At 43.1% G+C, this 27,374-nt stretch overlaps 1 protein-coding gene across 4 annotated transcripts in view; it reads right to left on the reverse strand.

Moving 5' to 3' along the window:
- PDXDC1 (pyridoxal dependent decarboxylase domain containing 1) overlaps positions 1 to 27,374 on the reverse strand; it is a 36,957-nt gene that overhangs the window by 2,996 nt on the left and 6,587 nt on the right. For all 4 annotated transcript variants that reach the window (XM_035130836.2, XM_035130837.2, XM_060282755.1 and 1 more), the window contains exons 2-22: positions 22,252 to 22,325; positions 21,024 to 21,089; positions 20,247 to 20,330; positions 18,368 to 18,514; positions 17,685 to 17,874; positions 16,907 to 16,975; positions 16,745 to 16,823; positions 15,567 to 15,651; positions 14,383 to 14,431; positions 13,315 to 13,416; positions 13,038 to 13,163; positions 10,037 to 10,087; positions 9,025 to 9,088; positions 7,385 to 7,461; positions 5,316 to 5,421; positions 3,939 to 4,110; positions 3,113 to 3,219; positions 2,601 to 2,722; positions 1,353 to 1,445; positions 1,150 to 1,246; positions 93 to 197 (exon numbers count right to left, since the gene is read on the reverse strand). In XM_035130836.2, coding sequence (XP_034986727.2) covers positions 93 to 197; positions 1,150 to 1,246; positions 1,353 to 1,445; positions 2,601 to 2,722; positions 3,113 to 3,219; positions 3,939 to 4,110; positions 5,316 to 5,421; positions 7,385 to 7,461; positions 9,025 to 9,088; positions 10,037 to 10,087; positions 13,038 to 13,163; positions 13,315 to 13,416; positions 14,383 to 14,431; positions 15,567 to 15,651; positions 16,745 to 16,823; positions 16,907 to 16,975; positions 17,685 to 17,874; positions 18,368 to 18,514; positions 20,247 to 20,330; positions 21,024 to 21,089; positions 22,252 to 22,325 — 2,065 coding nt within the window. The remainder of the gene's footprint in view (positions 1 to 92; positions 198 to 1,149; positions 1,247 to 1,352; positions 1,446 to 2,600; positions 2,723 to 3,112; positions 3,220 to 3,938; positions 4,111 to 5,315; positions 5,422 to 7,384; positions 7,462 to 9,024; positions 9,089 to 10,036; positions 10,088 to 13,037; positions 13,164 to 13,314; positions 13,417 to 14,382; positions 14,432 to 15,566; positions 15,652 to 16,744; positions 16,824 to 16,906; positions 16,976 to 17,684; positions 17,875 to 18,367; positions 18,515 to 20,246; positions 20,331 to 21,023; positions 21,090 to 22,251; positions 22,326 to 27,374) is intronic.

Below are 27,374 nucleotides of genomic sequence, written 5' to 3' on the forward strand. Positions count from 1 at the left end.
CCATTGGGACAATGGGATGGCTTCTACTGGGACCTCCTCCTAAGCAAGACACACTCTCCAGCAGCTTTTCTGAAATGCAATGGAAGACTTACCAGGGAACCTCTGCTTTGCACGGCTTGACGTGGGAGTGGGAGGTGGGGTGTTCCCAGTGCCCTGCACTTTGGAGACGTACGTGGGCTCTGTAGATTCTAAAGAACCTGGCAAAGGGGAAACGGTTTGGTTAGTGGCCCTTCAGATCATACCTGAAAACTAGGTTTAACGTGCCAAATTATAGCATGGTATTTATAATTTGATCCTATTTAGCTGAACTTTATTGTACCAAAGGCACTTCTTTCTCATAACCTTCCATTTGGATTTCAATACAACAACATTCCAAAGCAAACCACGAGTGGAAAGTTGCTGCTGCTGAGTCTTCTGAGCACGGTGGTACATTAGATGCTACTTCTGCAATATAGCATCTTCCCTGGAGCTCTTCAGCTGCCCCAAGAGAAGCTATTTGCAAACTTCTGAATGGCCCTCCCAGTCTTTTCCAGAGCCTGGGAGTTTGAGAACACTCCCAGTTCTCAATGTGGAAGGGATGAGTCACAGTTTTTCCACGTGGGGTTGAGAAGTTTTAGGAAGAGAGGGACATTTGCAAAACATCCTATGTGCTATTAGACTATGACTATAAGAAGAGTCCTGCTGAATCTGGCTTAATGTCCATCTAGTCCATCATCCTGTCTCCTACAAGGACCAATCTGATGCCACTGGAATTCCCCAAGCAGGGTACGAAGGGAATAGCCCTCTTCCTATGTCTGTTGCCCATCAAGTGGTATCCCCAAGGTACACTGCCCCTAAACTTGGAAGTTCTATTCAGTTATGACAGCTAACAAGAACATAACAAGAGCCAGGCTGGATCAGACCAAAGGTCCAACTAGTACACTGTACTGCCTGTAACAGTGGCTAACCAGAAGCTTCTGGAAGAGTGTCACCAGCAGGGCATAAAGGCAGAAGCGGAGAAACCAGGACAGGAGCAGCATCCATAACCATCCTTCAAAACCACCACAGCTGCACATATACTTTGAAGGGCCTACTAATTTATTGCTCCTGCAAGTTGCTAACATTGGTTCAACCTCCAAAGTCATTGGTATAATCAAGTTTCACCCCCACCTGCTGTTAGGTTAAATGTTCTTCCCTTTGGTGAAGCATGAAATGGAGAAAACCAGTTGAGCACAGAGCCCACTACAGGAATCTGTCGGAGCAGCCCCTGAGAAAACAAACGTGGTTGGGGAAAAGATCAGTGTGTTGCCAAGAAACAGGATGCAGCGTGGTTGTTGCTGCTGCTGAGAAATGGCTTAACTCGGGGCACTCACCTCTTCAAGGAGTCTTTCCTCATTTGCTTTCTGCAGCTGAACCTGCGCTTCCTGTATGCCTTTCCGTACAACTTCAGTCATGTTTTCCAGCAGCTGATTAGAAATTGAACAGCACACGTTATTAGCATTTCTTGTATTCCTGATCCAGTATGGTGTTACTAGTGCATTACCTCCAATGTAGGAGTACCAAGAATCATGGAGGGCTGCCGATATTGACTTGAGAGCGTTAGCAGAGCTTACAAAGGATAAAAACAACAACAACTGGTGCATGCACAGCTCTTTTGCATGCCACAATAGGACTGGGCCTTCTTTCCCCTTCTGCCACATTCAAACAGTCAACTCCCCTGCATTGCAGGGGGTTGGTCTAGATGACCCTTGGGTACCTTCCAACTCTAAGATTCTATGAAAGCTTCTTTAAGGTGCTTGCCACTGTGTTCACAGATCGATCAGGGGCCAGGTTTGCACAGCATGGCAAGCTAAGAACAAACCTTGGCTACAGCTTGTCCTGGTTTGGATGACATGCTATGCCAATTGTTAGCTTAGCTCAGTACAGCGTAGCACTAAAAAGAGACCAGGAAGTGGTTGCATGTTACTCTCCAGCAGCAAGCCGCTTAGGGTGTTAATAGTCTGGATTTGCTATTGATGATATCTGGAAAGGAAACAAGCTGTAACCAGAAGCTGGTTCATTACCCCCCCCACCCCCACCCAAGGAAATAAAATCCATTCGTTCATTACTTGCTGCCCTACAGAAAGTTAACCACCCTGGAATTAAAATGGAACTATCATGAGCTATTTAAGTGATTTATTTATTTGGATTAAAAGAAAACAGAGAAGGAGCTGCAATGATCAGTTTAATTAAGATGCTGGAGCTCGTGATAATCCAAATGTTAGCAATTTATGATATGACACATTGAATAAAGGAACACAGAGAGAGAGAGAGAGAGAGAGAGAGAGAGAGAGAGAGAGACAGACAGACAGACAGACAGACAGACAGACAGACACAGACAGACAGACAGACAGACAGACAGACAGACACAGAGAGAGAAAGAGAGAGAGTTATGGGAAAGAAGTAAGTGCCGGTGTTGTGTGTGTCATTTTTGTGGTGACGGACTAGCATAGCTTCTAGAAGGAGAATACTTTTATCATTAAGGGGCCTATAGGAAAACTAAGCGCAGGATAATCAGTATGACCAAAACAAGGTCTGCTCATTATGCTGCCACTCTGCAGTCTTGTACGGTCAGTACATACCCTTGAATTCTCTTCAATTTCTCGGCCTGTAGCCGCAATAGTTTCAATCAGCTCAGAAACATCAAGGTCCTCTGTGACCATTCCAATATAAATACAGTTTTTCTCCCCTCCAAATTCTGGACCTGAGAAGTTAGGGGAAAAGGTAGAATGAGGTTCACAAACACTTTAGAAATCGTAAACATGCTTGTTTTAAATAGGTGTTGAACTTATTTTTAAAAGAAATTTTAGGGCCCCTGGATTCAGAGTAAGCCACAGCCATTCCCTCATCAAAAGTGCTTCTCTCTTTCTCTCACTCTTAATCCCTTTTTGAAAATTCCAAATTCTGGAGAATTTTAAAATTTTGTGACTAGAAAACTTAAAGGTGACCAAAGGAAGCTAAATATAAAAATGCAAAATTCCTCTGTTTGGTAGAGAAACCAGTATTATTGAATTGTTACAGGGGATTACACACACACACTGACTTCCCCATCATTTCACTGCCCCATTGAATAGTTTCAGAAGTAGTTTATTACCTAAGGAAAACAACAGATCTGATTCCAGCTCATTTAGTTTTTTCAATAGTTCGTTGTTAATCTTCTCCACTTCTTTCTCCTGTTTGTCTTCATTCTGCCCCTCGTACCTTTCAAAACCAATTCAGATGGACTATTTATGGTAGTGGTAGAGTTTTGCAGTAAAAATTGTAAAATCCTATCTTGCTGTCCAAGAACACTGTGCAGAAATTTTGCCTTGATTATTCATTGTACACCATGCCAACATTACTGAAAATTTTTGGTCACACTGTCATTTGTGCTTTGCACAAATTTGCTCCAGAAGTATGCATGTACTGTAGTCCGTTTAACCTGAGCAGTCCTAAACCCTATGAGTACATTGGTATTTTCGAAGTGTCTTTATATTTTTCCAAAGTGGGAAACCATGATCAAATATGTTTGACGTTATGCAAATGTTAAAATGGTAGTAAATGGCAACAACTCGGAGGAGGAAGAAAACATCCAGTAAAGTGGAATGGTGGCAGATTCAGCACAAAGGAAAGGAAATGCTTCTTTCTACTGAATTTGCTGCTGAAAGATTTGGCGAGCCAGCCAATAGCTCAGATGGCTTCAACAGGGGGCTAGACAAATTCATGGAGGATATGCCTCCCAATGAGCAAATCGCACAGCCAAGCTCTCCTGGAAACAGGAAGAACTGGTTGCTCCCGAGCTCAGTTTGGAAGCTTGCGTGTCTGTCTAAAAAGGGCACACATGGATCCACAGCAGCCTCGCTGCTGAAGATCTATACATCTGTATGCAGCCTAGAGCTCTCAAAGAGCCTTGAGGAAGTCTGTGCAGGGCAGCCACTCACCTTACCACTCCAAGGCCTGGCCAGCTGAGGTCTTCAACATAGGCGAGACCTACAGTTCTTTTCACTTCCTGCTCAAACTCATCCCTGAGTTGCAGTGTGCACATCAGCACTGGGACCTTCAGTTTAAGGCAGTCCACCAACTGGTCAACGTCTTGCACTTCAGTTCCTAAAACTGAAACACTTGGTCGATTAGCATGTTCTACGGTAAACACAGAGGCCAGCAGCACTGTTCAGAAATGGTGTTTAACCCCAGTTAAACTTTCATATATACATAAATGTGATTCCCCTACATGCTGGCGAGGGTGTGGGGACAGGATTCCTCTTAGTGGTAGCACGTATGATTATACACACATTCTGGAAGGATTAGAAGGCGCACACTTGAATGCTTGGTACAAGAGAGTATGGCGTATTGCCCTTATGGAAAAACTGACTCACAAATTAAGGCTGGCAAGAGGAACGAAGCACAAAGACACCTTTGCAGGAGAATGCTGGGGATTAACTTTGCTCACAAATTCTCCAGAAAACCAAAGGACCAGTTTCAAAGGTGTGTACTAACTTGTGGATCACAAGTGTTTTACAGATACATACAGTTATAAGTTGTGGTGTACGTACGGGAATACAGGTTTTCATAATGTATTTTGATGGAGTCTCCAGGGAATTTTAAAGAATAAGAATTTGAATAGGAAAAAGGAAAAGGAATAACTTCACTCATATGTGGTGGTGGTGTTTTAAGTAGGTTAGCTAAGACCAATGTTAGAAACTGAGGTATGAAAGCTAGGAGCTAAATAGCACCTTATTTCTAGGTTTTGGGTACAATAGAATGTCTAGGCATGCTTTTTTATAACAAGAATACAAAGCTGAAAATGAATGAACTGCAGCTAAAATATTAAGTTCATTTTTCACACGGTCTAGTCCTTCCTCTGCCCACCCCCATGATATTCTTTAGAGGGTCTCTTCTCCAGTCTTCAGAGAGTAGCTGGAAGTGGGAAGGCAGAAAAAGCTCCTCCTTTCCTTCCACTCTGCAGTTTTAAACTGAAATCTTAGGTGCAATACTGTGCCCAGAGCTCAGAAACTGCTCATGCTAATGAAATTCCCTGTTGCAAAATGCACCTAGAACAATGGGAGTTTTGAACACTGGCTAAGACTCAAAGTTGGGTATGACCAAAATAACATACAGGCAACAACTGACACAAGATCACTGACGTGTGGGTACATCTGGATCCAGATGAAGGTAGAACAGGTGCGTAACGGAGTGGGGGCCACTTAGGGGCACTCCGCCAACGCACACGGTGATCAAGACCGGAACCCCTCTGTGAAATAGTCACTGCCTATATATGGATTGCAAAAAAAACCCATTAGTCAAATGCGTCCAGTTACCTGCAGAAGTCATTAATGGGCTAAAACGCACACAAGCGCCTTCATCCTCCAGTTCTACCAAGTCAACTCCACTGGCAGGCACTAACTGAGACAACTGCTCTCCCAGCTGATGAGACAAAGCAAGATTAAAGGGGTGTTATTGATCATCCATTACTCATAACTCATTCACTCCTCCCCTTTCTCTCTCTCATCTACCTATGTACTACTCCCGGTCAGTCCCCCGAGGGGACTGCTCAGTTACTGTTGTGGTTTTTGCTGAGCTCAAGGAGCCCTAGCCGTCTTCCCAGCCTCAGAATAGCAGGTGTGTGTGTCTTTCCAGCAACTGCAAAGCAATCCCCACCCTTTCTGCATCCCCGGAGTTATAAGGCAGGCTGGGGTAGTTTGGCTGCTGCATTGTCAAAGCAATCAGAATGCCTTGGCCATGGAGTCTGCCAGCCTTTCTTGCTCCAGAAGCAGGGAGGTGGTGGTGGAGGGCGGCAGTGTTCCTTGGCTGCTGCTTGGTCATGGCACTTGGGAGTTCTCCAGCAGTGGGTCAGAAGGATGGGCAAGCTCTGTGCCTCCTTTTCCCATGAGAAAGATAGGCAGAGCTTCCTTGCTCCCAGCTTAGCTTTCTTTAAAAATTTTTTTAAAATGAATGAATGAATAAATAAATAAAATAGATAGATAGATAGCTAACCAAGCAAATAAATAAATAAATAAATAAATAAATAAATAAATATAAAAACAAGTACAGTGGTACCTCTACTTACAAATTTAATGCGTTCTGAACGCACATTAGTAAGTCGAAAAAAATTGTAAGTTGAATCCCATAGGAATGCACTGGGAGAAAAAATTCATAAGTAGAAGCAACCCTATCTAAAAATTCGTAAGTAGAAAAAATCCTATCTAAACCGCATCCAAGATGGCGGACGGAGCTCTATTCGTAAGTAGAAACATTCGTAAGTAGAGTTATTCGTAAGTAGAGGTACCACTGTAATAGGAAGATCTTTTACATACATGAAAATATAACAAAATATCACAAAAAACATTAGGCACTGTCTTATGTTTATCTTCTGCTTCAATATAAATCAGCTCTAAGACTCAGAACTAATTCCCCAGGGTCAAAGAGACCATGCCATTGGTTCCACCTGAGAGCGTACCATGCAGGGTTCCAATTCAGCAGATGTGCCTTGAAAGCCACATCACCAAAAGGGAAGGAAGAGGCAACCACAATGTTCTGCTTGGCTACTGAGGCCTGTCCCAAATTGTGGGCCTCTCTGCTCATGGTAATGTACATGGGGTTCCCATCCAAGTAACGCATGAGCCTCCAGATCTGCTAAGCTTCTGTGAGTGCTGCTGCATCATGCTTTGGTCTGTCTCCCTAGTTTCTGCTGTAGGAATCTTGACCATCAACCATCTTCTCTCTAAAAGCCTGCTTGGGATCAGGCTGCTTGTGCACGCAATGGGGGGGGGAGGCTTAGCTATTCTGAGCCCCATCCCCAAGTTCAGAAAGCTGACCAGGTGGATTGTACCGCTCCCAACAGCAGTGTGACCTCATGGGGAAGATTAACACAATAATTGAGGGCACAGAAAACAAGCCTGTAAGCTGCGATGGGCACAGCTCTTTTTGAAAAAGAAGCATATAAGTAAACTCAATCAATCAAGGCCATGCCACCAAGAGCTGCCTCCATGTCTATGCTCTGTTGTAACACTATAGACCAGGCAAAGGCAAACTCGGCCCTCCAGATGTTTTTGGCCTACAACTCCCATGATCCCTAGCTAGCAGGACCAGTGGTCAAGGATGATGGGAATTGTAGTCCCAAAACATCTGGAGGGCCGAGTTTGCCTATGCCTGCTACAGGGTTGGATGTTGCTTTTGGGACAATGTAGCAGCTGCTCCTGCACTGAATGAGTAAATTTTAGAACCCACTCAAGCCATTCAAATGAAATGTTTGTCAGATGAAAGACCTGACACAAGCAGCGTATATTGGGATTGTTTTCCTCTGCACAAAGGGGTCAGTGATTATACTTAAAATGTTTGCTTGACCAATGTCTGGCATGCCTATGAAGAGATAAGGAAGAATACTTACCCACTGATTAAAAGTATCACAAATGTATCTCTCATTGCCAGTAATTGTAGGTGTTTGGGCAGAATGTAACATATGATCTGAATTCAAAGAAAAAGGGAAACTGAATTTCCTGGGTTAAAAATATTTTGGCAGAGGCTAAAGATTAATTCATTCGTCCTACCTTTCTCCCTTGAATTGATACAGAAGTGAACATTCGTATCTTCATATTTTATATAATGCACTTTTTGGGCATGGAACCAAGAACTTAAGTTTGGAAGGTTTAGGTTTTGAAGAACATGTTCAGCACTTTGATGCACTGGTCGTAACAAATGCTTGACCTGACTCTGATTTGAAACCACACATAATCTAAATTAGAGACTTGTGGCAGCTTTGAATGCGAAAATGTGACAGGAATTGTCAACAGAATGCATGATATTGGAGAGAGCTCTGCCGTTTATGGGCTGTAACCAGCCAAGTCCTACTCAGAGTAGGCCCACTGAAATTATGGGCCATTCATTTTAATAGGTCTACTCTGAGTATGACTAAAACTGGGTACAGGCTGCACGTATTAACTGCTCCAACTAGTGTTCCTATATTTTCTGTAGCAAAAAGTGACCCTGTGTGTTTTCAAACCACATCTTAAGAATTACCTCTTAACTGTTTCTACAGTAAATTGCATTTTCATTCCTTTTTATGTTCCAGAGCAAAGACTGTCTGTAATGCATGTAAAAATGCTGTGCTTGAAGTTTATCATTAGAAAAAGAAGACAACCACCCACTTTAATTTTGCATATTAGAAAGCAAACACCCACAGGATACAAGTTGCCAAATATTTGCCCTAGGAACACAGTTGTATTTATTTGAACTTTTAGCAAGTGATTAAATGACATGGATCTGCTATTGTTACAGTTTTATCCTGCCTTTGAAGTGCCCTCCAGACTGTCAGTATTTTGTTGGAGGGATTCAAATCCAAATAAGAAAGGTAGGGTTGTTCCCAACGTTAGTTATTCTCAAGAGCAGTTCTTCTCCTTGAAATTAATGAGCATGGCATACATACAGTATTTAGGTCTATTAATTTCAGTGGGTATACTCTGAATTAAACTTAGTTGGATACAACTCTTGGGTTTGCATAATTAAAGTGGATTCAACAACAAATCTGCTTTTTTTTTTAAAAAAAGCCAAAAACACAGACTTTTATGGTAGGGAAATAGCCCTCTCTTCAAAGCAGCAGCCTCTGCAGCACCTTTGAAGAAAAGCCAGGGTGGGTGGGTGGAAGTCTAATAGAATTGTAGAGTTGGAAGTCTAATAGAATTGTAGAGTTGGAAGGGACCCCAAGGGTCATCCAGTCCAACCCCCTGCATTTCAGGAATCTCAGTTAAAGCATCCATGACAGGTGGCCATCCATCCTCTGCTTAAAAACTTCCAAGGAAGGAGAGTATTGTGAGGGGAAATACAGATGACTAAACTTCAAAAATAGGGTCTTAAGTTCAATATTGATGTTAACACCCCTCCAACAAAATGAAATAACTTTTGTTTTTGCTATTATTTTAGTCAAAACAGATCTCTTTTATAAGAATTCAAATTTCAAACGTGTTCATAATAAAAATCAACAAAAGCAATGTTATCTGTGATTATAACGTATTTTCACTGGACTCTACTCACCTATAGGCGACAGTTCTGGGGAAAACTTAAATACCACCACAGGAGAGCTATGTTCATCTTCAACCTTAGAAATGGGACATTCAGGAAAAAAATAAAATAAAACCCACATTCCAAAATGTTGTGAGAGCATCTTAAGGCTGTGTACAGAAAATTAATTCTCTAGGGGCCATCTCATTACCACATCTGGCATTAGTGCTAACATTCAAATTTCAAGGGAACCAAGATATCAGATCTGAAAGACAGCCTGCGTGACGTAGTGGTTTACAGGGTTGGACTAGGATCTGGGAGACCAGGGTTCAAATCCCTGCTGAGCCATGGAACTCCCTGGGTGACCTGGGGCCAGTCACAGTCTCGCAGCCTAACCTAACTCAAGAGTTGCTGCGAGGATAAAATTGGGTCAAAGAGAATATGCCACCCTTGAGCTTCTTGGAAGAAAGGTAGGCTATAAATGTGATAAAGTAAAATATAAAAGCCCAGGGTGCAATCCAATCAGCATTTTCCCGAGTGTAAGACCCACTGATTTCCCGAAGGTAGTAAAATACCTCCCACTTATGCCAGGTGTTATTATCCCAGACCCACAGCTCAGCTTATGCAGACAAGGAATCAGAGGGTTTCAAACATACTCCTTTACACAACCATCCAGATTCGTTAGAAGGTCTTGGCTGTTTGTCTTGGATTTTGTCTAAAATCTGTCACCAGAGGTGGATTTAGGGAAGCATAACCAGTTCAGTTGCATGGGCGTTGAGCCTCAGGGGCGCTGCAGAGGGCATCACAACTATGATTTGGAATGGAGCGTGAGAGGCAGGGAGGGGGCACCAAATTTTGGCGTTGCACAGGGCACTGCTGAAATCTGAGACCTCAAGGTCTGCCACTGTTGTCACAGTACTATGTATGCAACAAGACCACTTTTCCCAAGCTGAAACAGGAATGTGTCAAGAAGCTAGGGTGGGTTATGGGCTTAATATATTGTTGCTATTGTTTTAAAAAATTAAGTTGCAAAGGGAAAACTTACTGAGGTTTTAATAAAATCCTGATTCTTCAAGTTTTCCAACAGCCGTTGACTCTAAAAGAGTAGATGAATTGGGAGCGGGAAAGAGATTAAACAAACAACAACTACATAAGCATTACAAAACTCATTAAATTCTTGATGGGTGTGACAGCTCGATCAAGGCTTAAATTTGTAGTGGCAAGCCAGAATCTAAGATGCAGACTAGTCTTAGTCCCTCCTTCATCTGTAAATGGAATAACAACAAATTTGTTCAGCGAGTCCTTGTTAAGTTGAAATCAAGATCCTAAAGCACTTCACACTTTTTTAAAAATTACAACATAAAATGCTAAATGGCAACATGATTTTGCCTTTAGTTGCTTTAATTTAAAAGCGCCTCAAGCCATCATGAAGTATTCCAACACCACCACTTGCCCCTGGTCGAAAATCAAGTAGGCTGCTCTTGCAGCCACCTATAAAAGCTTCCTAAATGGCCCCTGTTGGGAAGCCTGAAAGCTGCAGCATGAAGATTTTCTAAGAATCAATTAAATTATTAAAAAGCAGAGCAATATCCATAGTCTTCCTAGGATGATGTGTTCCTTAGCAACACAAACTGTTCACCTCTACAGTCATACCTCTGCTTACGTATCCCTCTGGATACGTAAACTTCGGGTTGCGAACGCAGCAAACCCCGAAGTGTATACTTCCGGGTTTCACCGTGCACACGTGTGCAAAAACGCTCTGTGCGCAGCATGTGTGTGCAGAAGCGCAGAAGCACTCAATCGCGCCGCACGCATGTGCAAAAGGGCATCTCCAGTTACGATCCCGTTCGTAACCAGAGGTACCACTCTATGGCTTTTGGTCAATTACCGCGTGCACAAAGGGTGGTTTCTGAGGGCTCTGATGAGGGCACCCCTTAAGTATTATGGATCATCATCATCATAATTAACATTTCTCAGCCACTTTATACAAAAGAAGGCATTTCAAGTTGACTTGACAGAATAAATCAAAGATAAGCAAATTGAAACCAGAAAAATATATAAAACAAATGACAATACAAAATATGTAAGATGCTCACCCAGCGCTCATTACAAAGGACAATGTGTACCCACCCAAGTACATGCAGCTATCATGAGTATAAGTGGGAAAAGTGTATCCTTTCAACTGAATAACTGAATGTACTGGTAAGGGTGCACGTCACACACTACTGCCAGTGGGAAGGGGGATAACAGGAGCACTTTCTCCAAGCAGCAAGAACAATATAGAGCAGGTGCCAGTCATCTTTGCCAGATGGATACTTAAAAAGACCACTTCCCAAACCAATGAAAGGAGGAAAACAAGGCAGGCCTTATTAGGCTTTTTTTAAAAACAGCTTTTAGAGATGTGATGGGGAGGAGGCAGGGAACCGAAAATGACTCACCAAGCAGCTAAAAACAATGAGGTATATGGCCAACATTTGCCCCTGCCTCCATCAGCTGGGGTTTTCCATCAGGGTTGACTGTTGGGGCTTTTGGGACAAGATGCCTTAAGGGGGTCCCCCAGCCACCCTCTCCTTCTCCTTTCCACTGCCACCGCTGCCCAATCAGTTGCTCTTCCTCTTCTGGTCCCACTCTGCCCCACTGCTCTACAAGGCAAGTGGAGGCTGCGGCTGCTGCTGCTGCGGCTGCCTATTCTCTTTGTTCTTGCTGTTGCTTTCACATTTGGGGAAGCAGACAGCAAAGCAAGGAAGAGTGAGGCTGTAGCACAAGAGGCAGGGAGCGATGAGCAGCAGCCCCCCTGCCAAGGCTCAACAAGTGCCTGATTGTTCATTTATTAATCACGGCCCACCCACATCTCAAAGGTGCTGTACAGAATACAACAGAAACACCTAAGAGGCCATTTAAAATAATACAGAAAATAGCAGCAACTAAAAGGAAAAAAAACCTGCTGATGTCAGCCCTACTTCCTTCCTGACACCTTTTATGATAGGAAATGCCTTGGGAAAATGCACAGCGGTGACTCACTGCAGCATGCAGGCCCATGATCAAAAGGACAAGGCCCCAAGCACAGGAAGGCTGTGGCCAACGTCTTTCAGAACTGGTGACAAGATGTGTCAACTGTTTCATGCAGAGGGTTGGCAAACAATTATAGCCTATAAAAGACTTCCTCTACTAGAAGCTCATATATAAGCGACCATTTGCAGTTGTCAATCAAGCCCTGCTCCGCGGCACCACCTCTGTTTCTCATTGGGAACATGGAGAAGCTGTAGAGCAGGCACCCCCAAACTTCAGATGTTTTGGACTACAATTCCCATCTTCCCCGACCACTGGTCGTGTTAGCCAGGGATCATAGGAGTTTGTAGGCCAAAACACCTGGAGGGCTGCAGTTTGGGGATGCCTGCTGTAGAGCATAAATGTTTAGTCAGCTGCCTCCTTCAAATAGTGAAGCATTATATTAGAAGACTCAGGTAAATTATGTGACAGACCTATGATTAGATTTCTGTGCTTGAACAAACTTACTTCAAAGCAGCTGTCAAACACCCTAGTTTTGAATGGAGCAGCAGCATATGAAGATGGGTCTTTAAATGTCTTTGCATCATTTCCCCAATCCAAAGCCCTACTCCCCCCCCCCAGTCTCTGTTATCACCACTGGGGATTTTTCTTTAAACAAAAAATACTCAGCTGTATTTTCTTCCCCCTGCCCTGCCCCCAAAGAGGGCCAATAGCTACTTGGAGGAATTCAGATCAGGGCAAAGGTGTGTGCAGGAAAATTTAAAATCTCCTCTCCTAACATTGTTTCTCTGGCCAAAATCAGCCCTACATGGCTGCTTTGGTGTATAATAAAATAAAATAAAATAAAAAACACTTTGTGCGACCCATTTACAGGTATCCTGTGTTACATCTCACACATGCATATGACACACACAAATAACTCATCTCTTCTTTGGCTGGAGACTGAGAATGCAGCAACACAACTATGTATGTAAAACATGAAATGTCAGCTCATCCATGGAGATGCACAAGAGCCAAAGCAATGCCCAACTTCTTACCAACTGAGAGGAATGTTTTATTCTTTCCACAATCCCATCGTGTCCAAGGTACTGCAAGGAGAGCCACAGAGGCAGAGCACGCAGCTTCTCAACTGCCTGGCTAGAGGTCAAGCCTGCAACCAAGGACTGTGAACAAAACAACAACATATTTGCATTCATTACTTTTTGCTATTTGTTATTCCACCGTATGTGAAAAATTCAGGGTGGATGCAGGGGTTGCCAGCCTTTTGGAGCTTTGGATCAAGCAGTGAGCATATATACAAAGAAATAAGCCTACCAAAGAAGGATCCTCATGTCTGTAGAGAGTCACTGCAGGCACTGCTGGGAGACCTAGCCAGGGCCCCAGAGTCAGGGTCATGCTGTCACATTTGGTTGCGGCCTGCAGAAAAGAAGGCAGAGTTATATTATTTGAGTGCAACTCAAAACAATGGAACCCACGAGCCAAACTTCTAAAAATGAGAGACCAGCCTAAAACAAAACAAAACGGTCATGAAATTGACTGGCTCAACTTGGGGGTGGGAATTAAAAAAAAATTAGAGACCTAGTTACGGGTAGGTAGTCGTGTAATGTTAAATTTAGAGGCCTGTTGGCATAAAAAAGTATTCAGGAGACACCTGAAAATTAGCAGTAAGGATGCCTCCTGGATTTTTGCTGGAAGACTAGGCCACATTTGTGGAATTTTGGCAACACTAAATGCCTGACTTCTGGCTGAAGACAGCTGGGCCTCTGAATCACATCCTCCAGATGATCTCAGTGATCAAATTGGGATATAAGGGGGAAGGCAGTCTTTAAGGTATTTTGAATCCAAGTTCTTCAGGGCTTGGTATATTAATACAAGAGTCCTGAACCTGGAGCATATGGGCAGCCACTGCAGATGTTTCAGCAGAGGTGTTGCATGCCATCAGATATCTCTCTTCACCAGTGGTCTAGCAGCTGGGGCTTTCAGGCCAAGGCAGCCTCACTTTGCAGCAGCTCAGAGCTGAAGTTGCCAATGGAGAAATGGAGCTGCCTGTCATCAGTACATTGCGGGTCAATACGCTGACAACACCTGAACCAAAACTCCAAATGACTGCTGTCAAAGACCTCGTGTTGATGTTAAGGGACACTGGGGACCAAAAAGAGGGCCCTGCAGGACCCCATAGCATAAGTTCAAGGGAGCCAAAAAGCACTCCCCTAACGTTACTATCTGGACTTGACTGTAGGTATAATGAAACCACTGCACCTCTAAAACCCATCTTGAACAGTCGGTCCAGGAGGATATCATGATCAATGGTATGAACAAAGACAGAATAAATTCAGTCCCCAAACCAGCCCTAAACCCACACTGAAGAAAGCAGAAACATACCAGTACAGATGACGAGACATAACCCAAAGCTAAAGTAGCCAAATTCACCCTGAAAGAAACAAGAAAACTCAGTTTTAGATTACCCTGGATATTCCTTCCCTTCTCTAAATGCTAACATTTTGCTTTAGTTTCATTTTAAATATTTTATGATTCTGTACTTAGGGAAGCTGTATGTGTATGTTAATGCAAATGCTGTAGAAATTGGAATTTATTCCAAGATTCTGGATCTGAAAGGGACACTTTGTTTTAATCCAGTTAGTGGTTAAGGCAGGGGTCGGCAAGGTTTACCTCGCCTGGGCCTGTTCACTCCAGCAGAGATCCCTCCGTGGGTTGGATTGCGCATGAGCACACACACACCCCCGCACAATTTCCGGCGTCTGCGTCAACGTGATTTTTGGTGTCTGTGCAGATGCAATTTTCAGCACCGTGGAAGCAAGTCCCCGTGCTCCGCTGTGCCAATTTGGGGCAGCGTGTGGAGACTCGCTGAGCGGGTGGCTCGGTTGGGGGGCGGCTCGTGGGCCAGTTAAATGACCCCCATGGGCTGCTTGTGGCCCATGGGCCTTAGGTTGCCTACCCCTGGGTTAAGGACTAGATTTTAATGTTTCTGTCTGCCTACTTCATTTGTAACTTCATTCCAGTTTGTAAACCTGTCACAGAAGAAGCGTCTGGCTTAGCACAAAGCAGTTTCCCACGTCTCTGTTTTCCACAAATACACAGCAACGAAATAGGCTTTTTGGAATGCCTTTGTGAACCAAGGGCTGTTGGGGGGGGCAAACATAGCCTGCTCATTGGGCTGCAGTCTGGCAAACTCCTTTTCTTAGGGATGGCATTGCACATTGGCAATATATGTAAAACCCTTCTCAACCCTTCTCTTGCAGGGCACTGTAATGTCCTTTAAAACTCGCCCTGAAACAGCTCCATGAAAACCTGCTCATCAAAACCTGCTCAATTTTTTAATCAATGGCGTCTATTGCCTTTCCCCTTTTTACAATCACTTCACTTGTTTTTAGTTTAGGAGATTTTAAAAAGGGGATTGTATTTCAGGATGGGGAGCAACTAATGAAGAAGTACGATGCAAAACCACGCACAAACCTGGCCATGCCATTTGTGCATGTGTTATTTACCTTCATGGGGATCTCATGCACAGTTAGTCAACTTAACATTACATTAAAATGGGACTATACCCTTCGACATGTAGCCACATGCTGTGCTGCTCACAGAGTTCTTTCAGTCGCCCCAGTTTGTCTGTGTGCCCTGCTCCTGGTGTACCTGCATCGAGAGGGAAGAGGAACAATCCAAATGCAAAAAAGATGGGTGATTAATGGCCGCAGCCACTTAACATGAACTTCTCCTAGGCACTTTATTAGGTTCAAAATTAGTTGGAATTCCATTTCAACAAAGTAAAGTTTTATATTAAGTAGTGCAGTGTTCAGTCTTTTCTGTTTCCAATACTCCTTTAGCAACAACTGCCCCAGGGCAGGCTTCCTGTGTTAAGGAATAGTTGCCTCCCAGTCAACACATGGTGGAGACGTGAGAGCATAGCTTTCCCTTTCCAGCCACCTGATGCGCTTGTCCTGCCTCAAGCTACACTCCAGTAGCCTTGTGTTTTTTTCCAACAATACGGTGCCCAGAAATGGGGGCTTTATTTTGATAAGCATGTTTGCATGGAGCATGTCAACTGTCCAAGCAACTCAGTGACCACCTGAGCCCTAAATTTTGGGAAACCAAGATCCCCCACCTTCAGCAGGCACCTTTTTTGTACCTAGCATATGGGGGTGGGGAGAAAGGATTAGCCAGGGGTGCGGTCAACCAGCCCTACTGAGACTTGGTGCATGGCTCAGCTGCGCTGCTGCATGCAGGCCCCACCCAGAGTCCAATTAATGTTACAATGAGAGGGACAAGAGTGGGAGCTTCTCCCCCTTTGGAATACTCCTGGCGCTGTCATCTGGGCACTGGCTAGCACTCCCGTGCCTGAGGCCTGTTTAACTCAGAGAAGCATAAGTTTCCCTACTCTACCTCCCTCTCTGCTGTGGGCACAATCCTAGCTCTCATTTAAAAGAAGAGAGGCTTCTAGACTTCATAGGTTATTTAGTTATTTAGTTAGTGAGTGTGGAGGGGCATTCCATCATGGGAGACCCCACCCGCAAACCTGAAGTGGAACAGCCCAGACACTGGCTTGTACCTCTGTGAAAACTAGGACCGAGCCTGACAACTCAGTTATAAAGCAGCCAGTTAACAGCATTCTATCTACTGTATAAATTAGAAATGTAAGTTTCTATTGGGAGTAGGCGAGAAAGTGCAGTGGGGGGCAGGAGGGGGGGGGAGAAGTACTAGTCAAATTTCATCTGTTAAAGATACCTACCAGCATTGGCCACTAATAATATTGGTATCTTTCCAGAGTCAATGTCCTCCTTAATCAATTTGTCCAGTAAAGCAACATCCTGCCACCAAGCAAAGGAGGGAACAATTATTTATGTACATGAATAGAACAAGACCGTGTGCTACTGCTTCTGCTCAAACTTACCATCTGATGCTGAGATCCAAACATTGTGTTACAAGGCACCCGGCACATGCAGGAAAGAGGCAAACCAAGCTGCAGAGGGAAGAGACAGACGTTATATCCCTAACCTGATCCGAGCGTTTCAGATTTCCACGTTTGTGCATGTTTTTGAAGAAGGCTAAGATGGGCGCCAAACTAGTTTTTTGAGCACCGTGCTTATTCAGAGCCACGTTGCAACCATTCTCCGTGATCTGCACTGTTTCTAAACACAGGTTAAGGTCACTAATTTATGAAGCCCTAAACGGCTGGGGGTCTAAATACTTGCCAGACCACCTTTCCCAATAGGTGACAGTCTGGTCAGAGATACTGTTGCGGGGGTGGGTGGGGAAGGAGATGGCGACCTAGCCATGGGCCTTATCAGTTGTGATGCCCTTTTTATGGAATACCCAGCTGGCAACCTTTTTGATAGGGGTCAAAGCACTATTATGTTTCTCAACATGTAAATAAAAGTAAAGTTGAGAAATCTAAACTGATGAAGTGTAATGTGTGTGTAATTTAAGTGAGAAGGTATGCTATGGCAGAATAGAGAAAACACAGGTTTAGCTTGCAACTTGAAAGGCCTCAGTCTCACATAGCTACTCTATCATTTGGAAAAGAAAACTGCCACTGATGTTAACCATAACTTTGAGGTTTAAAAAGAATATTTCAATAGAAAGTATAGTTGTGTAGTGAAACCAGTTAAGGGGACAACATGATAAATAAAGGGTCACTTACAGATAAGACTCCAAAAGTTCCATATTACCTGATTGCAAAGAGCTTGTCCCAAGCCTGCTCTGGCTGCAGAGCTAATGTATATAACAGGCTGCTTGTTATACAGCACGTTAAAGCCTTCAGTTGTATAGTCTTCGTAGCGTGAGTGAATCACAAGTCTGCAGACTTTTAAAAGGCCCTCACGGTCATCTTCATGATAATACGCTGACCCGTTTTCAAACCTGTTAAGAGAAATTATTACTTAAATATGAGCTCATGGGAAAGGCACCACTTCACTTACCAAATATTACAATTATGCAGAAATGGAAGACACTTTCTACTCTGAATGCTCAAGGGGGGGGGGGAGTGTTATTGTCCTTCAACTTAAAATGAACAGAACAGTCACATAAAAAGGTTCACATTTGTCCAGAATAAGATTCAAGTAAGCAGGAAGTCAGGAATCCATGGTCCTCCAAATGTTTTTGGACTGCAACCCCTATCATTCCTGACCATGCTAGCCAAGGCTGATGGGAGCTAGAGTTCAACTACCTCTGAACGGCTGCAGTTTCACACCGGAGAAGGTTTGTGCAGTCAATGAATACCTTGGCTGCCTCATACCTTCAAAACTGCCACTCCAACTGACTGTATGATTTTCATATATTTGGGATTATAACTCAGAACATGTTTTTTTTTTACTGTAATGTTTATAATCAAGTCATTCATAATGCAGGATACCTGAAAAGTCTGCACAGCCACAGCGTAGTGTCAGAAAGGATCCTGGATGTGAGCTTTCTGAGCCTCTCTCTGTCCAACACAGAGATGTAAGCTGCCAGGCTGTGTCCTAAAAGAGCCATGTGACCCTGTTCTCCGACGTTCTGAAGCCTGCAAGACAGAAACACATTAGAACGACCACCAATGTTGCAGAAATCATTCGTCTCATTTTTGCTCAGCAAATCCTCTGAAAGCCTCCTGAAAATAGGTCATGCGTTGATTTTCCTGGAACTCATGTTTAAGCCATATTTGTATTTCAAATATTGATATTGTGAATATCCCAAAGAGGTGTATGGCAATTTTTTAAAAAACTGATACAATATTTAAAGCCAATAAAACAGCTCCCCTTGCATGTTCCTATGCTGCTCTGTGAAGAGCTTTCTTTTTACATAGGTATTTGGTTTTCAGCTATCTTACTTGCTGTCCCTGCAGGGTTTTTCATGTTATTGGTTAATCTTTTATTGTATGCTAATGCTGCACTGCAAGATGCCTTGAACGTTTTACTGGAAAGGCAGGATGTAAGCAGCTGCCTGAACTGACCAGCAACAGCTCTCCAGGGTTCAGCAGCTGTAGCTCATGGGCAGGTGGAGGAAGCACTGACATGCTCCCACGGGCAGCAGTGGTGCCCTCTTTGGAACAGGAAAGTCAGCAGCAGTAAGATCAGGGGAGCTCAATATTAGCAGCAGTGGCCGTCCAGTGCCTCTATGCCTCCACCATCATGAGCTACCCCTGGGTTTTGGACAGAAATATTCTCCAAACCTACTTGGAGATACCACGGGTAGAACCTGGGAACTTTTGCATGTAAAGCTTATGGTTTATGCTGAGTTGCAGCCATTTCCTCAAAAAGAGCTATTTCCAGCAGAAATTTAGGCTTGCAGTCCACTTAGAATCTCTTCCCCGAAAGATTCAGATTGTCATCAATTCAGCGTTCTGAAAGATACAGGCAATCTGAAGAAATGGGGACACCAAAGCAGAAAATATTTCATGCTGCATGTAATTTCCTATTAATAATGTAATGAAGCAGAGTGCAGTCTGAAAAAATGAATCTAGTTTGCCTTATCTGAGTATCTATTCCATCAGGAATATACAAAGCCTTTAATTAAGCGTGCCCTCTTGTGTTCCCCGATATAGGCAAAGGGTAAAGGGGCCCCTGACCATCAGGTCCAGTCATGTCCGACTCTGGGGTTGCGGCGCTCATCTCGCTCTATAGACCGAGGGAGCCGGCGTTTGTCCACAGACAGCTTCCGGGTCATGTGGCCAGCATGACAAAGCTGCTTCTGGCGAACCAGAGCAGCGCACGGAAACGCCGTTTACCTTCCCACCGGAGCGGTCCCTATTTATCTACTTGCACTTTGATGTGCTTTCAAACTGCTAGGTGGGCAGGAGCTGGGACCGAGCAACGGGAGCCCACCCCGTTGCAGGGATTTGAACCGCCGACCTTCTGATCAGCAAGCCCTAGACTCTGTGGTTTAACCCACAGCGCCACCTAGGTCCCATTCCCTGATATAAATAGGTTCAAATAAGTTTTGAATTTAATAATAAAGGAAAACTTTGTTATTATTATTAATACAACTAACTATGAGTGGAAAGTAAAACAGCCCCTGGCATTATTCCACAAACACTGACCTAAAGTTCAAGTAAGAGCTATAATAGGTAAGCTGCTCTTATGCAGCTGCTTGTTCCAAGAGGTCATACATATGATGTAGCAGAGCAGGCGGAAGAACATTACTGCATGTGCTTGCAGTTTTTCTCATGCAACACTCTAGCAGCAGGTGTTCCTGCAAGCAGGTGTTCCTGCAAGCAGAACACCTTTGGGTCCAAACCAACATGTACAATTGTTTACCGGTAAGACTGCAACGATTCCTCCTCCTCATCTCCATGCATAAGGTTCTGAACTAACTGGAGAATGCTCACCATGTCTTGTCCACTAAGGGGAGAAAAAGAAAGCAAAAAATCAGACCCTTTTGATGTACCAATGCATCTCTATAGTTCCCCCCCCCCCCCCCCGGTAATTTGTTGAGAGGCTTGTCTAGAAATGCACCATGAACTCTGAAATAATAATGTAGATTATTATTTCTCTAGTAACACAATGTAAATACATTCCAGGGACTTGGAAAAAGAAATTATCAACGGTTATTTTCCTCTACCCCTGACTCACTGTTAAAAAAAACCACAAGGAGCACAATCCACTGAAGCCGTTTTATTTGCACAATGCATTATTGGCAGGTTAGTTGAGTGAGTAAATTAAATGACTGGTTTGAGTACTATGCCAAAAGTACCAAAGTGCACGAATAAGAGACTGCCTATTTTGCTGCTGCTGACAGGGGACTAGTCTCCTTGCTTATGCCACTCTACCAATACAATCTACTGAATGAGAACACCCTGGTTAAGTGTATTCTTGGCAGCTTGTAGGCTAGAGATATGTGGCTGCCTTATACATACAAATGGTCCATTGGGTGAAATAATGTCTACCCTGACCTTCCAAGCAAGGTTTCTCCCCCAGCCCTAGTGCCTGAGATCTGGAAATGCCAGGAATGGAACCTGAGACCTTCTGTATGCATAGCATGGTAGAATAAAGGATACAATAAAAAAAATCATGATTCACGATCATATTACCCACCTGCCTTGAAGTGGTCCAGGAATATCTTTCCTTGTATACTTTTTTTCGTTTTCTTCCTCCACTTTCCTAGTTTCAACATACGAAAGTGAGATGTTTAAATCCTGCCCTTGGTTAAGCCACATAAAATTTCCACTACAACTTGATTTCAAAGGAAAAGTCATTCACTTTTTTAGTAGTTCAGTAGTTTCTAAAGTGCTGAACCTGATCTGCTCTAATGGGCTGTTAAAGGTTAACCGCTGATTGAAAGAAATGACTAAAGCAGGTAATAAAAATTATCAAATATTGTTTAAAAGATTTGCCAGCAGACAATTTGCCATATAAAATTAACTTCAAAACAGGAAATGCAATGCTACCTATTGACAATTTGTAGATGTCATATTTTTTTAAATGAAAGCTTATTGTTTATGACCTACAGATAGTTCACTTGTATTTTCTTGAGTGCTTCCAATCTAGCTGCTACAGCAGAAGCCAGTTTAATTATTCCTCACTTCCTATGCAATACAAAAATCATTTTCTCCTAACTATAAAACCTGGGGTTGGGGTTGGGGTGGGAACCTCCAAAAGGATATGAAACACCTGTTGTCTTCAGAACAGTTAAATATAAGTTTAAAGGGAAATTCTAGACTAGGCATATTTGCAAAGCAACCTAATCCCACCATAAATGCAATGGGATTTTTTTGTCTTGGCTAGCTGCCAGAGTTCTTTCATAGTGCACCAGTCTAGTGCACCACGAAGACTGAACACCTGGACCAGAGATGAGCAAGTGAGGCTATGTGAGTTCTCAGTAGTTCTCATGCAGGGCCAAACTACATGAGATGATAAAAACTTGCCATCTGCCTGTCTCTTTTAAAAACAGTATGTAGCAGGTGTGGAGAGGGTGGATCAGAACTATGATGCACAGGGATGTAGACTTTTTTATTTTAACCCTTTGTACCCATGCTGTGGTCCCAATGAAAATTTCCCCATCCCATGAAGCTGCTTCCGGGTTGTGTGAAGAGTTAGGAATGCAAAGCCTATCTTGCCCCTTCCCCAAATCACGGGACATGGTCGGGGGAGCATAACTGCTGTCCTTCAATGACAAATCTACCGTAATTGTTCATTACAAAATCAAAAGACGATTTTCTTATTGCAACTACAATAGGCTCTGCTGGATCGAGCAGAAAACTTATCAACAATGATGTCTTTCTAACACTCCTGAATGTTCTTCAAGGCTGCTATTAGTAGGTACCTTTGATTGTCTTCCAACATCTTCATCGCCTCATTAAGATTCTTTCCCATTTCTGCTAAGGTAGGGTCAACCATCTGTTATTAAAATAATAATATTTATGTTAGCTTTTTAACACACCAATATGGCATAAATCAAGCCAATAGCATTAATTGCATAAATGTTCTGAGAAAGATAGTAAAAGGGTTAATTTTCTCCCCTTGTGTGTGAAGGAGGAGCACCTGAGCTGAAGGCTTGTGATAGCAGGACCTCACCACAGGGAACCATGGAATTCTATTACATCTGAACAAAGCCAAAGTCATACAAGCAAGCCCACTTCTACTTCCAAGAATTACATGTCTTGGTGGCCACTCAGGCAGAGGCTCTTTGAGATGCCTGTCCGCAGGGGTCACTGCAGGGGGGCGGGCAGACTATATTTTGAAGGGGGGAAAATGAACAAAGTCCTATGCCCCACAAATAACCCAGAGGTGCATTTTAAATAAAAGGACACATTCTACTCATGTAAAAACATGCTGATTCCCGGACCGTCTACGGACCAGATTGAAAAGGCGATTGGGCCGCATCCGGCCCCCGGGCCCTAGTTTGGGGACCCCCTGGCTCAAGCCTACAAATCCAACATCCCTTTTTTCATTCAAGGAAGTTTCTTCTATCCAGAAATGAAAAACAAAGTTCTTTAGTGACTGGTTATCCTCACTACAGGAAGCTGCCTTATAAAGAGTCAGAACATTGGTCCATCAAGCTCAGAATCATCTTCTGTTGACTGGGAGTGGGTTTCAGGCAAGTCTATTTTACCAGCCCTGCAATGAAATGCCACTGATTTCTGAATCTGTAGTCCTCTGGATGTTGCTGGTCTACAACTCAGTTATACAAGTTGCTGCTGCTGCAAGTTCCTTAAGCCTCTCTTCAATGTTTCCACCACTTATGTGAGCAAGCCATTTGTGAGACTGCCTATTCATACAGGGCCAATTCATAATGTACAAATTGATTCCAAGTGTCGGAAGCATGCTTTTGCATTTGTTATGTGGCCTGGTGCTCTGGAAAAGAAAATATCCAAAATAAGAAAAATGTTCTACAATATGACAATGCACTGTAAGGGAAACAGGCCAAAAGTGAATAAGATTGCACATAGAAGTTCAAATGAAGCCATGGTAACACATCCGCCTAATTATTGTGTATACTTCAGATTAGCAGGTGGTGTGTGGTACCTGAGACACTTGAAGGTGAACCTGTAGCAACCTTTACACATATATGAAAAGGGAGAGCCGAGTCAACAATTGTAATATACAAATCAGATAAGGCAGTCAGGAAGCCAAACATATGCTTGAACAAATGGCGTGCCTCCTCTTTCCTCATATGATTGGCACAGTGGCAAATTTCTTCCTTAGTTCTAGTGTTTTAATATAGTTTTTAAAATGACAGCAGAGAGATAGCATTTTACAGATGCTGCAATGCACTGCTTGGTTGCAGAAGCACTAGGATGTTTATTCCCAATGGTCTGTAGGCCTCTATTATCAAGATACTCCAAGTGGAAGGCAGAACTCCCAAAGGATCCAAATTAATTTCTCCCTGCTTGCAAGTGCTCCTCTTACCAGATGATCAATCACTGATGTGAGATTGATTCCTTGTGGGTTCAGTTTCAAGGTAAAAACCAGAGAGTCTATTTATTTGGAGTTCCTAACTGCGGGAGGCAGTGCAAGACAGGAGTGCCTGGCGTGCTCTGGTCCATGGGGTCACGGAGAGTTGGACATGACTAAACGACTAAACAACAACAACAACAACAACTTTCTGGTGCTCCCATTTCCACTGAACAAGCCTATGCAACATGCAGTTCAATGCCTTCCACTGAAATGAAGGAAGGAGTTGCTTTATCAAATGTTCAGCATCTGGAACAGATTGTGGGACTGGGTTTTAGACAACTGCACAAATGAGAGCATAAGAGCAACCTTCAGACCACAGTCCATCTAGTCCAGCAATCTTTTTATACCACACCCAACCAGAAGCAAGAATGCCATAAAATGTATATTTTCAGGTATTTATACACACATGGTAAGGTTGCAGTATCTAGAAGTAAGCCTCAACATTCAAAGGCTGTGTCAAATGCCTTAAAATACAACCTGCCCCAGAATCCTGAAGGAATCTCAATGATGAAAAGAATAGCATGGTTTGATTTTAAAAAAATAAGTTTTACATTAAGAATATTACGGACAATAGCCTTTATGGAAAATGTAATTATACAAGCATGCATGTGCACACTCTGAAACAAACTGTTGCTATGTTGGCCTCGAAGAATGAAAAAGACAATGGGATTAAGACCAGTGAGAAGTTTCAGGGGAGCAGTGCTTTCACTGAAAGGAGATAGAACTGGGGATATGCAAATATACAGGTGGAACATACAAAGAAACAAGTGGCATGCACACCTGGTAGGGAGTAGGTCTGTTACTTCAGGCCATTTTCAGGAAGCCACACCTATCTGCCCTGTACCTGACATGTATGACATCACGTGTAAATGAGTAGGTGTGGTTTCAAAGAAACAAGTGGGAGCTTAAAGTGATCTCCCAATTATTCCTTTGCTGGAGCAAGGTGTTCTCCCACCCACCCACCGGCTGATGAGCAGTAGGAATGTGCCTTGCTCAAGTAGGTGAAGCAGTTTCTTTTCAATAGAAACAGAATGTCCCTCCCAGCGCTGTGATTTGAAACCCCAGTTTTCAGGACTTCAAAGTGCAGTGGGGCCTTTCAAACAGCCTGCATGATGAAGTCTAAAGCAGCACCATGGGGGCTATTTGAAAGCCCTTTGTACATATCTCCAAAGTTCCCACAAGAGCATGGGAATGTTTACAAAGGGCTGTTTGAAAGCCCTGCATTGTGTTTAGAAGTCCAGACAATCAGGGTTTCAAAGTGGGGCATCACCTGCACTATGTCACTATGACACCAGGTGACTGACAGGTAGACAACCATACCCACCTGCCAAATTCGGCCCGCTAGTGGTCAGAGAGATTGAGATCTGGGCCATGGGCCAGAGAAGTTTCCCCACCCCTGTGCTGCCTCATGCAAGATCGCCATAGGGAGGCACTGTGCACCTAAAGACACTTCCAGTCTTTCCTCCATCTCTCACTTGCTCTCTGATCACTTTAACACCATACATTTTAAAGCACATGACATCCTCCAAAGAATCCCGAGGGCTGCAGTTTGCTCCACAGAGTACTACAATTCCCAGCACCTGTAACAACCTACAGCTCTCCAGATTCTTTGGGGGAAGCAATGTATTTTAAATGCATATTGTGGATGTGTCGTGCCCACATACAAGTGCACACACACCTAACTTCTATCAGCCCTTTCTATAAATGTAGGTGCCATTTTTTCAAAGCTCTGATTAACTCTGAATGGAAATCTCCCAGCTACAGTATTTCCTAATCATTCATGAGCCCACATTAAGGAAACATCAAACACCTAACTTAGACCATTAGCCAGTGATCTATCTACCAACAAGAAGTAGCAGCAGCAGCAGCAGCAGCCAGACAACCATGATAATCATTTACCTGGGGCGATTCGTAGGGCCTTTCAACATAGTACATATTGTAGATGTACACCTTACACGTTAAAAATGTTCTCATTGCAAAATGTGAAGTAAGACTGCAACACAACAGGTGTCTGAAAACACTTGTGCATGCTTGGTGGTATTGATTGCTGTATAATGGCTCTTAGTGAGAGACTGCAGTTTGAAGATTTGCAAGTGTCCTGAGAGTCAGACTAGAATCAGGGCAACTCAGCCATGAAGCTTTCTGAGTGACTGTGGACCAGACACTATCTCTCAGCCAAACCTACCTCACAAAGTTAATGTGAGAGAGCCATGCACACTGTCCTGAGCTCTTTGGAGGAAGGATGAGATAAAAATACAAATAAATAGCATGTAGGTTAAGTCCAAAGATCAACCGCTTTGGAGGAAGAATGGGATAAAAATACAAATAATTAGCATATAAAGCTAAGAGTCCAACGATCAACCTGTTCTCACAGTCCCCTTTCCTCATTATTCCTCCTGAAGCTTCCTCTTCCATTCACTATCCCGTAAAAGACTTTATACAGCCAAATCCTTTTGTTAAGAACAAATATGTGGAAGTAGCAATGCATTACCTCTTTTTTCATTTCACCCATCAAATTCACAGTGGATCTCCATTCTGCTCTTTTAACACCCTTTCTCCTTTGCTGAGAATGCCAGCAAGATACCAACTAGCTGGTTTGCAATCTAGCCAGACAAGTTTTGTTTTCAACTCAAGTCTGCTTCACTTATCACAAAGTTCTATACAGAAAGCTCTTCAATGTAGGAATTAGAATGCAATATGCCTATAGGTAATTCTGCACAGGCATATTTTACAAAGTACAGTTGCAAGTAGTGGCTGTTTCTGTGTGTGTGTGTGTGTGTGTGTGTGTGTGTGTGTGTGTGTGTGTGTGTGTGTGCAGGACAAGAAACTGTGTGTGTGTGACTGTCATACATTAGTTTTATACAAATTCCTCTAAGATTTTTAATTATTATTAAATACTTTGATGCCATGGTTTGAGGCTCTTTTTGTTATTACAACATCCTGATATTTTTAAGATAAATTAGTATAATTCCCCTTCTTATACACGGTACACACACACACGCGCTAGAACAATTCCTTATTTGTTTAAAATGTATTTACAAATGTACTGCTATTTCAATATACTTGCTTCTACTTCCTTGTTACACAGGGTAGTTTTTTTAAAGATACACCCATCAGTTTTTTTCAACAAAAACTATCAGGATGTTGTGGGAATAACAGAAAGAAAAAATCCAGAAAGAGTCTCAAGCCATGACATCAAAGCATTTTTTTTTTCATGAGACAGCAAGTGCTGTGAAAACAGCAAGCAGCTTTGAACACACCAGTTTCCTTATAGGAGAAAATGTCCTAAAATGGATTAATTCATTTGGACCAATTGAGATTTGAACTTTTATTATTATTAAAGGGAAGATACCTCAAAGGTCCCCCACCCTCCATCAGCCATACTGATTTGGGTGGTCAGGACAGAACGGCAAATTCAATTCAGGTTTTTAAAAACCAATTTCTCAAACATACACACGGTCAAGATAGGTAAGTTTCAGACAATAATGC

The sequence above is a fragment of the Zootoca vivipara genome, chromosome 14 (assembly GCF_963506605.1).
Source record: "Zootoca vivipara chromosome 14, rZooViv1.1, whole genome shotgun sequence".
Classification (NCBI taxonomy): Eukaryota; Metazoa; Chordata; class Lepidosauria; order Squamata; family Lacertidae; genus Zootoca; species Zootoca vivipara.